Source organism: Corythoichthys intestinalis, chromosome 15 (genome assembly GCF_030265065.1).
Source record: "Corythoichthys intestinalis isolate RoL2023-P3 chromosome 15, ASM3026506v1, whole genome shotgun sequence".
Taxonomy (NCBI): domain Eukaryota; kingdom Metazoa; phylum Chordata; class Actinopteri; order Syngnathiformes; family Syngnathidae; genus Corythoichthys; species Corythoichthys intestinalis.
Window position 1 is genome coordinate 28,779,251 of NC_080409.1, and position 13,371 is coordinate 28,792,621.

Genomic DNA, 13,371 nt, shown 5'->3' on the forward strand with positions numbered 1-13,371 from the left:
GCCGCTTAAGGTGTCTAAATGTCCAAAAATCTTTTAACTTTTTATTCTTCTCCTGATCTTTTCCTCCATTTTTTCCTCTACCTTCAACTTTGACCCCATGTCTGTGGACAATGTCTAACTTGTTGCTGATCATATTGTCAGTATTGCATTTATGTTCACTGTACAATTAAGTCAATGAGGAAAGCAGCTGTGGGAACAAAAATTCATCCAAAAAAATTAAATGCGTTACAATTAGGCGACCATGGTACATTGTGTATTTTAGGCATCTCAAAACCCCAAAAAGACGTAATCACTCGTGCTCCCATACATTCCAGGTATCTAAGGCAACGTTCACACTGCGGGTCAATTCCGATTTCTTTCTCATATCTGATTTTGTTTCATGCAGTGTGAACAGTTCAATTCAGATTTTTTTTTCATAACTGACCTGTGCTTATTCATTTGTGGATAAGAATCTTGATGACAGCTGAGACCTTCCCATGGGACATTATTTACTCAGACAATTCACACAATCATTCCTCTGGTATTTGTCATGATATTTCCACTCTGTTTTTTGTTTTCCCTCAGCGTGTCGGTGTCTCCAGGCGGTCAGCGTAACCCGGTGGCATCCACTCACAGTGTAGCAGCGGCAGCCACACCAGAGCGCCTGCGTTTCCCACGCGGCACAGCCAGCCGCAGCACCTTCCACGGCGGGCAGCTGCGCGATCGCCGCACGGCCACCTACAACGGGCCGCCCGCCTCACCCACTCTCTCGCACGACGCTTCGCCGCTCTCGCAGACGCGTTCCCGCGCCACCAGCAACCTCTTCTCCAAGCTCACCTCTAAGCTCACGCGCAGGTAAGTCATTTTTTTTTTTTTTTTTTTTTTTAATCATGATCTTTTTTTTCCCGCTAATACATCACTGCACATGTGCAGAACTTGAGCTTGAAGTTCGTTACTGTTTGCATTTAACCTTTTACAGAGCACTCAGTTAACTCATTGGCTGCCACTGAAGGCAAGAGACGTCCAATCGTTTGAACGTTGGAGGGTGGCAGTGAATGAACGAATGTTGACATACTAATTGTTCATTCACTGTCAGCTTTCTCACTTCAAATGGATTAGATGTCTACTAGAAAAAAATGTCTAAATTCACAGAACGATGAAAAGAGCCACATTATTGGATGTCTATCATCGTCAATGGCACAGAAAGTGTTAAATGCTATTTTTCCCATTAATCAACTTTATAGTGTTGTTTTTCGTCATTTTAATTGTATTTGTTTTGAATTCAAATCATATTACCGTATTGGCCCAAATATAAGACGGCCCTGATTGTAAGACGACCCCCGCTTTTTCAAAACTCAAGTTTGAAAAAGACTTTTTGAACACCAAATTAATTTTTATCCAGAAAATAATTACAGTATATCTGAAACAAATGATTATAACAATATATTTGAGAGAAAAAGCATGTTATTTTGCCTCATTCAAATCTTAATATCTTCTGAACATTTAAATATGTAAACTAAAGTGCAATCACATTCGTAAATGAATGGCTTCTGGTTTTTGAAATGTAAATAAACCAATCTATTGTGATAAAACAACAAAATTTCAATAATTGCATTAACCATCAAAGTGAAGTCTAACTGTAACGATAGTCTTGAAACAAATCTGAATAAGGAAAAACATTGCAATAAAATAATGTAAACTGGTTAAACTTGAGAGTAGCTGAGATCTGTCATGACAGAACATCGCTTCAATGATAATCTGGCGCCATCTAGCGTCGTGAATGGGTATAATGTCTAGACCACGAATATAAATCGTCCCCGACTTTTTCAGTCTTATTTCAATGCAAAAAACACCGTCTTATATTCGGGCCGATACGGTAATTTATCACATAATCTCTATTTATATATACAGTGTATATTTATATTTGTAAAATTATATATTTTTTAAAAAAATACAGTATAAAATGTTTTAACTACTAGGGGACAGAGGTCACTACAGTGGACAGCTTAGGTTTTTATTTCTGATCAATTTAAAAACCACTTGAGTTGATTTTGGTTATCATAATTTGTGTATGAAAGGTTAAGCACATACAAATTAAGAACTTAAATAAAAAGTATTGTTATGTAATTGTTACATTAAATAACTACAATAAAACGGTAAATTTCCTCTTTTATGGTGAGCAAACACAGAGACGAAATGGATTCCAAAGCAGCAGGCGTGCGACCAATCCTTTTGGTTGCGTTTTCCGCTGCGTCCGTTTTTTTCTTGTTGCTGTCGTGCGCACCGCCAAACTTTGACGCTGTTTTTTGTTGTTGTTGTTCTGTTGTAGAAACATGTCGTTCAGGTTTACCAAAAGGTAGGACCAGTACTGCCTGCGCTGTCGCACGCCACTAACACGCCGCCTGGCTGCCCTCACAAATACACATACTACATGTTAGTTTCACACAACTGGCTTTTGCCGTCTTGCACGGAAGTTTTTAGCTGGATGGAAATATGTTACATTGGACCACAAATACAGTGTTTTGGTGTTTTAATGCACTAATCCGATTTTTTGTGGTTTTCCCACTTAAGTGAGGCATTAACTTGACGGTCTGAAGGAGAACGTTTGCATTGAAGTGGACCATTTCAGATCCGATCTGGGTCACTTTCGTATAGTTGTAAATTGGAGTTGGACCACATTTTTCAAAATGTGGTGACGGTATGAACTCTCAAGTCTCCTAAATCGGAATTCATGCAGCAAAGATTGAGAGAGGCAGGGAAGACTGCAGCGATGAAGCTGTGCATTACCATTAGCGCCTAGCTTGAACTCAGCTTTTAGGTAGGAGTTGGGTTGGACCAGTCATTAAAAAAAACAAAACGAAGAGAAAAAAAAGTTAAGCCTGAGAATGCTCGATTTTCTTTCTGTGTGCCAAATGAGCAGTATTTCAATGTTGCTTACACGGCCAAGAGTCGGGGCAAACTGACTATGTGTGTGTGCTTCATGGACGCACAGTGCGTGCACGCGTTCTATACACACATATAAACTTTGAATATAAGACTAAACAGGGATTATTAGTGTCTGTTATTTGTGTCCTTTTTTTGGAAATCAAAATATGGGCTCCCTATAGAATAATGTAGAGCCAGCATGTGTAGTCATTTGTTTTGATGCATCTGCGCATGCGGGCCAGTTTGCTCAGGGCGTGTCGGTTTGCGTGTTAGTGCAAAGACGAAGATTTTTTCATTTAACAAGTTCAAAATGAGCTACAATGGCCTCTACTGGCTAATTCAGGACCTACAGGAAACAATAAGTCCGCTATTAATTAATAGCCCTGCCCTGAGACTTAAAATTAGAAAATAGGGATAAGAGAATTGATGTGTTGGACTGCGTTAGTGCAAAGACCGGCGGTCTGAACCTAACCTTCGTCGACCTGGGAGTGATTCAAATCCCTTTTTTTTTTTCAATCCTCTTTTAGAAAATATTGCTTTATGTTTTTTTTTTCTTTATTACATATTTTTTAAATTTAGCAAGTTTAAAATGACCTCTGATGGTACTGATCCCTCTACTGGCTAATTCAGGACCTACAGAAAACACTAAGTCCGCTATTAATTAATAACCCTGCCCTGAGACTTAAAATGAGAAAATGGGGATCAGAGGATCGAAGTGTATATATACCTACCAAATTTCATTCTGATACTTCTCACAAATAACAGAAGAGAAGCAATTTTAATGTCCTCCCAAAGAAAAAAAGTAAGCAAGAACGTTAGAACTCCCTTCGGGCAGTTTAAGAAGTGGATATAAAAAAATATTATTATTATTTTAAACAAAAATAGTAAAAAAAATTTTTTTTAATAATATTTATATAAAATAAAAATGAAGATTTTAGAAAATATTTCTTTTTGTTTTTCCTGATTCCTGTAGTCCTCGATCGTTCAATGAGGACTATTACTACTTCAAGCTTTTATGTAGGGGTGTATCTATGCATGGACCTGGATAAGTACATTGATTGTTTAAACAATCATCCAATCAAATGCAAAACATCAATCAAGATTTTCATCTTTTAATTATGCCGCTTTGTACGAAAGAATGTTTTTCATTTGAATGTCTGAAACATTTCAGCAACAAAATGGTCAAAAATGTGAAAATTGCTTTGGCTTTCTGGTTGCTTTAGGTGAAATGGAACTGAATGTTATCAGAATATCTTGATAAATCAATTGATATGGATCAAAATTGAATCGTGGTGGGCAGTAATATCAGGAAATATCTATTGGTAATTTTTTGGGGCAGTCTAAGCATTTAGCAATCTAAGAAAACACGACACACAAAAAGTAGCGGAGGCATGACATTTCTAGTAAGAATTCAGATTTAAATTTAAAGCTTGTAGCAGGCTGTAAATAGATTGATTTTTGGTGGTGAAAGTCAACGTTTTTTGCATTGCGTGTAACGTAAATTGCTCAGTTTTGAAGCTAGCCTCCAGTGGATAACTCCGGTACTACGGGCTTTTAAAATGGGAACTGTTGAATGGGATTTCACTTGTATATCGCTTTTCTATTTTTTTTTTTTCACTTGGCGTTCACTGATTTTGTCAAAGAAGAAGCTGTTTTTGTTGTTAAAGTTGTCCAAAAGGGGTGATGTAGCCACTTTAAGCTAGTAAGGAACGTGTGAAGATGTGATTGGTTGTTGAGATTTCATTTTTCTGTGTTGTCATTGTTGTGTTGGACACACGGGTGTGTTGCTGTTTTAATACCGTGACGCTACACCATCTACATTTTCTTCTTTTGTCTTCTTTTTCCGCCTCGTCGTCGTCTCACGCGCCCCTTAGAGTCTCCACAGAGTTTGAGAGAAACGGGAGACTCGAGGGTTCAAGGTGAGCTTCCCCAAATCACTCTGGAAAACCACAGTGTCTGAAATGGAACAGTAGAGCAGAAATTAATCCATTGGCTTCCATTGATGGGGATAGAGCAACCAAATCTGCTTTAAAATGAACTGTTTTGCATTCACTTTGGCATATTACCAATTACAACACTCAAACTACGGACACACATAAGCAACATTCTTTACTCTTCTACCAGCTTTAATGTTATGTCATAAATTCATTCAGTTTATTGGCCTACACTGACGTTGGTACACGTTTCAATCCATTAGGACTGGAAGTATGAATTTTATCATGTTAAAATGTGACATCACAAAACATCATTCATGTCATGCTAAAACGTAAACTCCAATGGAGATGTCTAATGTTTCAAGTTGAATTGCAAAGTGTCTTACTAAAACATTTACAAAACATTAAAATCCTTAACTTGTTTACCATGGTAAAATGTACAAAGTTAAATTCTGAAATTTGATATGTTGACATATAGATTATCATGTTAAAAAGTGAACTGTATAGTGTGACTTTGGTTCGCTGCTCCCCACACCTTTAATGATATTTCTTCAATCAATTTATCGGCAGATAAATCGGCAATAGATGTCTGAATCATTCAATCTTACTAATTCCAACACTTAAACTAAGGAAGCACATCAACAACCTTCCTATTGTTGTACCTGCTTTAGAGTTCTTTAATAATTAAGACAATATTTACTGTTTTTAGCTCTTTTTAAAAAAAAAAAACAAAAAAACTTATGAACAACTTTTAGTTTTTCATTGTTTTTGTATTTTAAATAAACGTATAAACAACCTTTAGTTTTTCATTGTTTTTGTATTTTAAATTAAAAAAAAGACATTAAAACATTACCGGAATGAACGTTTTTGTCTACTTGTTTATATAAAAAGTTTTTAAAAAATAAATATTGACATTTTCTTTACTTTTTTGCTAAAAATGTAAATGTATATTTTAAATTAAACATCGAGAATATTTGCTGAATTTACATTTAACAAATATTGGATACAACATTGGAGAAATAAATAAGTGCATAAAAATAGTATTAATAAAAACATACAGGTAGTCCCCAGGTAACGTCATACTTAGGCAATTTCAATTTTATGACGCCACAGTCTTGTCTGCCGTTTTGTCTCCCGTCTTTTTTTTTTAGTCGCACAAACTGTACCTAATTGTACCTCACAGTATCTTATTTTTTAATTTATTAACATTCATTGTTCTGTCCTTGATAAACTTGAAATTGTTCAGCTTGACTGACAGCAAACAGCAATTGTGCTTTTTGAAGCTTTTTACTTCCTTCAATTTTGACAATTTCTAAAGCTGTAACACACATATGTACGCGTCTGTTCAAAACGACACGTATTTCAACAATAAATCACTCGACACAAAACGATTGGTGTTCAAACGTCCATGTAGTCTGATCAATATGTAAATTTAGTAGATTAAATTAGCCTAATTGCTTCACAAAGGTCTGCTGTCTTAAATGCTACCTATGCTAACCTATTTACAATTCAGAGTAAATTGGTCACACATAACTCGACAATCTGTAGCTCTAAGCTTAATTACAAGTGCAAACACAACCATACTTTAGCTGAAGCAACCTACAGCCTTATGTGGGCCAAGCCAGAAAGCAGCTATCCTTCATCCACGTGAGATCTGTGTACCCCCGGTATGGAAGCATTATTGAACGACAGTCCAGCCAGACCCAACATTTCCACCAGAGGGCAGCGTATCCTCCACCAATACAATACAATACAAAATACAATACTTTTGGACTTTTTGGATCGTTATTTTTGAATTTTTAAAGGGAAAATAGGAATGGTACTCGTTCGTAACTCGGGGACTACCTGTACTTAATATAGATCATTGGAAAAAAATACAGCTAAAAATGAGAAAACCTAAAATAAAAAAATAAATAAATCATTAGAAGATTTTTTTTTAATGTATTAGAGGATTTTGGGGGGTGAAGAGTTCAAAAACAAAGGCAGGAATATATTTTTTAAATTCTTTTTGAGTTATTAAAGTTCTACTTTTTAAATTTTAATTCTCTATTTTTTTTCAATTTTTATGAATTTTCACTATGTTTATATGTGTATATACATTAAATTATGTGTGTATATACATTAAATTACTATTTTACGTACTCATATAATGCTTTTCAAGGCAAAAAAGCGTTTGGACCATTGTTAAGTCAATAATGTCCTAGTCCAAATAGAATGAACTTCTATTGCTGTTAATGGAAGTCAGTGAGTTAACTATCTTGCATCCGCCAATTTGACCAAGCCCCGCCTTTTAAAGACAAAACACTCTCAAATAAAGAAATATTAGCCCTCCTGTTCCATCCCTGATATGCTCATTTTGCTTATGTAGTGCATAAAAGGTGTCATTTTTTTAATCATTTTTTGACGGGACATAGTGTAAATGCGTCAGGACTTTGTGCCGTCCGGTTGTTTTCGTCGGCTGCATGACATCGATGCTGTCGCGCTTGTTTTTTTTTTTTTTGCTCTTTTTGCATGTTGCCATGTCAGCCTTGAAACCTCCTCCTCCAACACCCCCGCCTCCTGTCATGCCTGCTCGAGCATGAGCCGTCCAGCCTCAGATCATGATTCAACATGTTTGTTTACATGATACAGTAGAACCGCGAAAGAATAATTATGTTTGTGTGCCATTGACGGGGAAAGACAATCACCATCAATAGGAGCCATCTTGCGTAACACTTGTTTTTATAAGTTGAAATTAGGCCTGAACGATATTGTAAAAAACTATCATTGCGATTTTTTGGGGGGGGGGTTGCGATATATTGCGATATTAAAACTAGAAGAATTTTCACCAAATACCTTGAATAGCTCTGTTTTTGATAGAAAGATATTAGAAAAAAATCAACTTTGCGATATATGTTGCCAAGGCTCCGGACTTTTTGCATTGGTTGCACCTCACTTTTTTCTTAAGGTGCACCGGCACAAAACTTTGACACTCACGCTGCCAAGAAAAATCTCTCACCTACACAATGAATGATTGGCACAGCACACTTCAGACTGGGCTGCAACTTTAACAATGATTAACACATTTGTGCCTTTGATCGTAGAGTTACCGAGGATTCTCAGGCCAGATCAAAGTTACAAACCTGTCAATCATCGTTAACGTTAAGTACCAAGCGCCAGCTGCACTGGTGACCAAGGGGCCATTTACATGGTGACTCTCTGAGAAGACGAAAAATTTCATGTTTGGATTTATATGGTTCCGTCTCCATTCGAACAATGTCGCAATTCCGCACGAAAACGATGTAGTATTCATGCCAGGCCCTAGGGGGCAGTGCAGATTTACAAGGCGACAGCGAATGATGCACTTTGACCTCCTCAGCCCGGAAGACAACATGCCCGCCCACTCCAAGCAATGGCATTTTCTTTTGTTCAAAAAGGCACAAAAATGGAGACATTCAACCTATTTAAATAAAAAATATTCAGTAAAGCCCACGTCCCGCCATATTTCCTGTTTTTAATGTTTAGAAGCACCGCTGCGCACGCCCAATGTGACGTGTACGAGCGCTGACGTTATCGGCGTGGTCCCGCGCCGCGGGACCTTTTGATATGCATGTGGAGCAAGCCCCCCTCAAACCCCCGCAATCGAATTCTTCCACTTTGGAGGCAGGATTCCAAGGTTTGCGTCTTTGCCTTCTGTCTTCTTCGACACCATACGAACGCGAGGCCACTCCACAACACAGTCATTGCGTCTTCTTGTCGCGGAGTCTCCATGTAAACTGCCCCTGACCAAGAAAAACTGTTTTTGTCGCACTGCATAGTATGAGGGAGGGTAAGAGGCTGTGGCGCTGTATGAGCATGAAGCAGAAAAACATGAATATAATTTTGTAATTAAAAACCCGATTCCGATCCTCTGAAAAATGGCGTGATCAGCATGATTTCTGATCACGTGATCGTATCGGGGACTTCCCTAATTTATATAATGGCGTTTAATCCAGGCTTTCTTTATATAAAAGGGATCCAGGATCTGTACACTTTCTGCTTTATAAGTAAAGCAAAAGTTTACATGTTAAGAAAAAACAAAAAATCAAACTGGGGAGCTGGTTGACCTCAAATTGACCTATGAAAGATTTATAAATATTTGAAAAAATATAGCCACAAACGAACCTTTTTACAGCACAAACAAGTAAGCCTGTCGCGATATGCAATAAGTCAAATTATCGCACGGTAAATGAAAATGAGGGTGGTAATTTTCCCGGCTGTGATTTATCGCTGGGTGCGTGCGTGCATACATTTGTGCAGCACATGTGCATATGAGACTCAAGTAGCTTTCACAGATGTTTATTGGCCATCAACATGCCGTAGAATTAAAGTTCAGAGATACAAAAGAAGGAAATACTTCTATATTAAGCATTGTAAAACATTAGCATTGCTACATTAAGGCTAATAGAAAAAAGACAATGTACTCACCACTTTAGCCTGCTATAAAACATTGAAAGTCTTCTACACAACGCAAGATCGCGGTTAAAAGGTGACACTTCAAACATGAAAACTCGCTGGATTAAAGAATTTGCAAGCGATGCGAACAAAAGAAAAAAAAATTTATTACTGACACTACACGCTTGACGAAAGCGAAGTGCACTTTTTGTTTTCGTTTTTTCACTGAGTGTAAAGTTTACGGCTAGTGGCTTAGCAAACGTACTTCCGGGGAACATTTCAAAATAAAAGCATGTCATGTTCAAATTTCTGGAGGCAGTTGCTTATACTTCAGATTCTACACTAAGAATAAATGTAAAATGACACCCATTCTGAAAAATCTGATTGGTAATGATAATATGATGTAATAAATTTTAATTTGTTGCACTTTGTAGGACAAGATGACAGTCATTTTGGATCAAATTAAAACTTTTAATGGGTTCTAATTGGGAGACAACAAAAATGACATTGGGTTTCTCACCTATTTCATATTATGCACTTGACTAGCTTTAAAATGACTCATTATGCATTGTTTTTTTTTTCTAATTATAAATTTTAAATATAGTTTGTTTTATTTAAGAATAACCATTCATTGCATTTGAATAAGTGATTTATTAGGATGCATTGTCACTATATTCGGGGTTGCTTGGTTAAAAAAAACAAAACAAAACAAAAAACAACGTAATATCTCATATCGGCAATAATTTATGGGACGTACTGTATATCGCCTACTAAAATATGTTATCGGGACAGGCCTACAAACAATCTTAAACGATTGACATCTTTTTTTAATAAAAACTTGCGTCTGATGGGGGGCCAGCTTCACGGAAGTGTTGTTTAAATTAATAGGCGGCCCCATGCTTTCATATTTTTGTGGTCACAAACTAGGGCAAATAAGTAATAAATGTCATCATTTTTGCTGTGTGCTTAATCTGCTGCAAATTCTCTAAATATTCATGTTTTTTTATGTTGATAACAAATTATTTTAACATCAATATTATTTTAGTAATTACTGGTAGTACTTTTTCAGCACTTGTAAGCAATTCGTGGACACAGTTTACTTTTCAGGGGGGCTCACAATTTAGCTTTTCCTTGACAAAATAAGCATATGGTGGCAACAAATTTAGATTTTTATCACCACAAACAACAATTTAACTTTTGTGGCCACAAATTATTTTCAAATAATGTAACATTTCGTGGCCACAAATTAGCTTTAATGATTTGAATGATCAAATTATAGCATTTCCTGAAAACAAATGAGCGTTTACTTTTAGTGGCTCCTACTCGGGTTTTGTGACCACAAATGAGCATATTTTTGGAACTAACTAGATTTCATGACCACAACTCAGAATTCTGTGGACATAAATTGATTTCATGACTCATAGTTTTGTATCAAACATTGAGCTTTTCAAGGCCACAACTTAGCATTTTCTGGACACAAAAGAGCATTCAGTGGCCACAATTCAGATTTTGTGAGCACAAATGAGCTTTTTGTGCATCCGTGTATATTGTGACGGTATAGATTGAAATGCGTTTTTCAGCGACTGAAGGCCCGACGTGCTCTTGTTTGCGTTGCAGCCGCCATGTCCCAGGTGGGGAACCCAAAGGCGAAGGCAAGGACGGCAAGCCGCGCTCTCTGCGCTTCACCTGGAGCATGCGCACCACTAGCTCCATGGAGCCGTCTGACATCATGCGGGAGATCCGCAAAGTGCTAGACGCCAACAACTGCGACTACGAGCAGCAAGAGAGCTTCCTGCTGCTGTGCGTGCACGGCGACGGGCGGGCCGAGAACCTGGTCCAGTGGGAGATGGAGGTCTGCAAGCTGCCTCGTCTCTCGCTCAACGGCGTGCGCTTCAAGAGGATATCGGGCTCTTCCATGGCCTTCAAGAACATTGCCTCCAAGGTCTCCAACGAGCTCAAGCTATGAGCGCTCGCGCGCACCAGCGTGCGTCTATTTAAAGCTGTACAATCATCCGCGTGGCAACTTTCCAAATGTCTCCTTTTATAAGAAACAACAAGACCACAGAGTATGTATTGGTTCTAATCCACCTTCTTTTCTTCCCTCTTGGGCAATAATCACTCCCGCCGCCCACTAATAGCTCGTCGGGGGCCGCGTAGCCACTTGATTTGGTTCCACACAAAACAGGAACGAGTTCCAGTCTTATTTATTTTCTTTTTTTTTTTTTTTCCCTTAAAGGAGTAAGATTAAAATCACCACGTAGCGTTTTTTCTTCTTTTCCATGTAAATAATAGCTCACACAGAAAAATACTCAGTTTTTTTTTCTTTTTGTATTTGGGTTGAAAAGGTTATCAAAAGAAATTAGCGACGATGGCGAGCAGCGTGTGCGTTCGTGAGGGTCGCATTACCAGGACTATTAAAAAGTGTCAAAGTGTCTACTTGAATGATGAGTCTCTCTTTCTTCATCTTAAAACATCACAATTCATTTTTCCTCTTTAAAAATATAACATTTGCACTCCAATATTCGTTAAATGACTATTATTTCAATAGATATTAAAGTAACATGTTTTTGGGGAATTTTTTTTTTTTTACACGGTTCTCAATAGTTTGGTCAAGAGCGTAGGTTTGCATAGGGACTGTAGGAACATCACACTACCAACTTTTCAGGATGCTCAAATTGTCCCCACCAACTTTTAAGCAACTTATTTGCATTAAACAATTAGTTCAATTATATAGTAATTTAGATTGTCTTTCCATATGTTGTAAGGATAGAAATGACCCTACCATTATTAAGTGAATTTTCATTATGTTCAGACTTAAATTTATCCCTTTTCACTTGCTGAATGTGCCAATCCATTTTTCCCTCAAACACACGTTTGATTGAATGATGACTTGACCACCCCCCGCCCCACACACATACCCACACTCGACCACCACCACCCAGCCACTCACACAGCCCCAACAGAATTACATGTCGACAACATGCCGCCTCCTCCGCAGAGGAGGGATATTAGACGTTTTTTTCGGCCAGCAGCAACAGGCACTGTAAGTAGTGCAAAAAAAAAAAAAAAAAAAAAGTCAATGTTGTGGAGGTAGGGAACACGCCACTAATTTTGCTACTGAAAGTCGGACCTGCATCAGGGTTAGCATAACATTAAACTGTGAACTTGCTAATCTGTAAAACTCGAGTAGAAAGCTGCTTTGAGAGAAGTGTCCTCCTGTATGTTTTATACTGTTAATTAAACTGAGAAATTTAGTGAACTCAGTTGTAAACCATTGAACCAGAAAAATATAAATTAAGTTATGGTCAAATATTTCAATATATTTTGATTGGCTGATGACTTCAACCCCCCCACCCCAAACACACACATACGCATTCACAGCCCGATAGATGCCGCCTTCCCCGCCCCCCGTCAAAGACTAGGGATATAAGTTTTTTACCGCCATCAGCAGCCACTGTAAGTATTGTAAAAAGATGTCAATGTTGTGGAGGTAGGGAACACTAATTTTGCTACTGCTACAGTGCTTCAAATCGTTTTTACTCAGATTTCTTGAAAAAGAAAAACAGCTAGCTGAAAATAGGCTCAATAGACTTACTTTAAGCAAAAAGTTTCGATATTCAATCTTAAAAGAAAAACTTCAAGAATATTGTTCAAAGCATTATTTAAAATACATTTTTTCTTGATTTAGGTGAAAAATGGCCAACTTTTAGATATATGGGCTTAATACGAACAAAAAGTAATGTTTCCTTAAAGTAAGTGGAAGAATCTGACAAATTAATCTGTTAACCATAAGCAAATTTTACGATGGCCGAAAACTGTCATTGCATGAAATTGACTTTCCTATATAAAAGTGGAACAAAAATGAATGAAATGAACAAAAATATATTTTTATAATGGGTCACAATAATTTTTCGGACAGATCGTGTGACTAGCACCTTAGACGGTCATTTGCTTTTTTATATAATTTTAAAAATTAGGGGAGAGGGCAATTTTATTTTTCAAATTATTTTTTTCTTTGAAAATTTTTTTTTTGATTGAAGCAACTTTTTTTGGGATTGAATGATTTAGACACAAATGTGCTACTTATTATATGGCCTAAACACAAAAAGGATTACTTCGA

At 37.2% G+C, this 13,371-nt stretch overlaps 1 protein-coding gene across 14 annotated transcripts in view; it reads left to right on the forward strand.

Moving 5' to 3' along the window:
- The window catches only part of mark3a (MAP/microtubule affinity-regulating kinase 3a), a 57,294-nt gene extending 45,350 nt beyond the window's left edge, over positions 1 to 11,944 (forward strand). Inside the window, exons 16-19 of one of the 14 annotated variants that reach the window (XM_057859206.1) lie at positions 565 to 834; positions 2,309 to 2,335; positions 4,779 to 4,823; positions 10,869 to 11,936. In XM_057859206.1, the coding sequence (XP_057715189.1) occupies positions 565 to 834; positions 2,309 to 2,335; positions 4,779 to 4,823; positions 10,869 to 11,217 (691 nt within the window). In that variant the 3' untranslated portion in view covers positions 11,218 to 11,936. Of the gene's footprint in view, positions 1 to 564; positions 835 to 2,308; positions 2,336 to 4,778; positions 4,824 to 10,868 lie in introns of all 14 variants that reach the window. The other 13 variants (XM_057859208.1, XM_057859213.1, XM_057859214.1 and 10 more) reach the window with 13 other exon arrangements.
- The last annotated feature ends 1,427 nt before the right edge of the window (positions 11,945 to 13,371 follow it).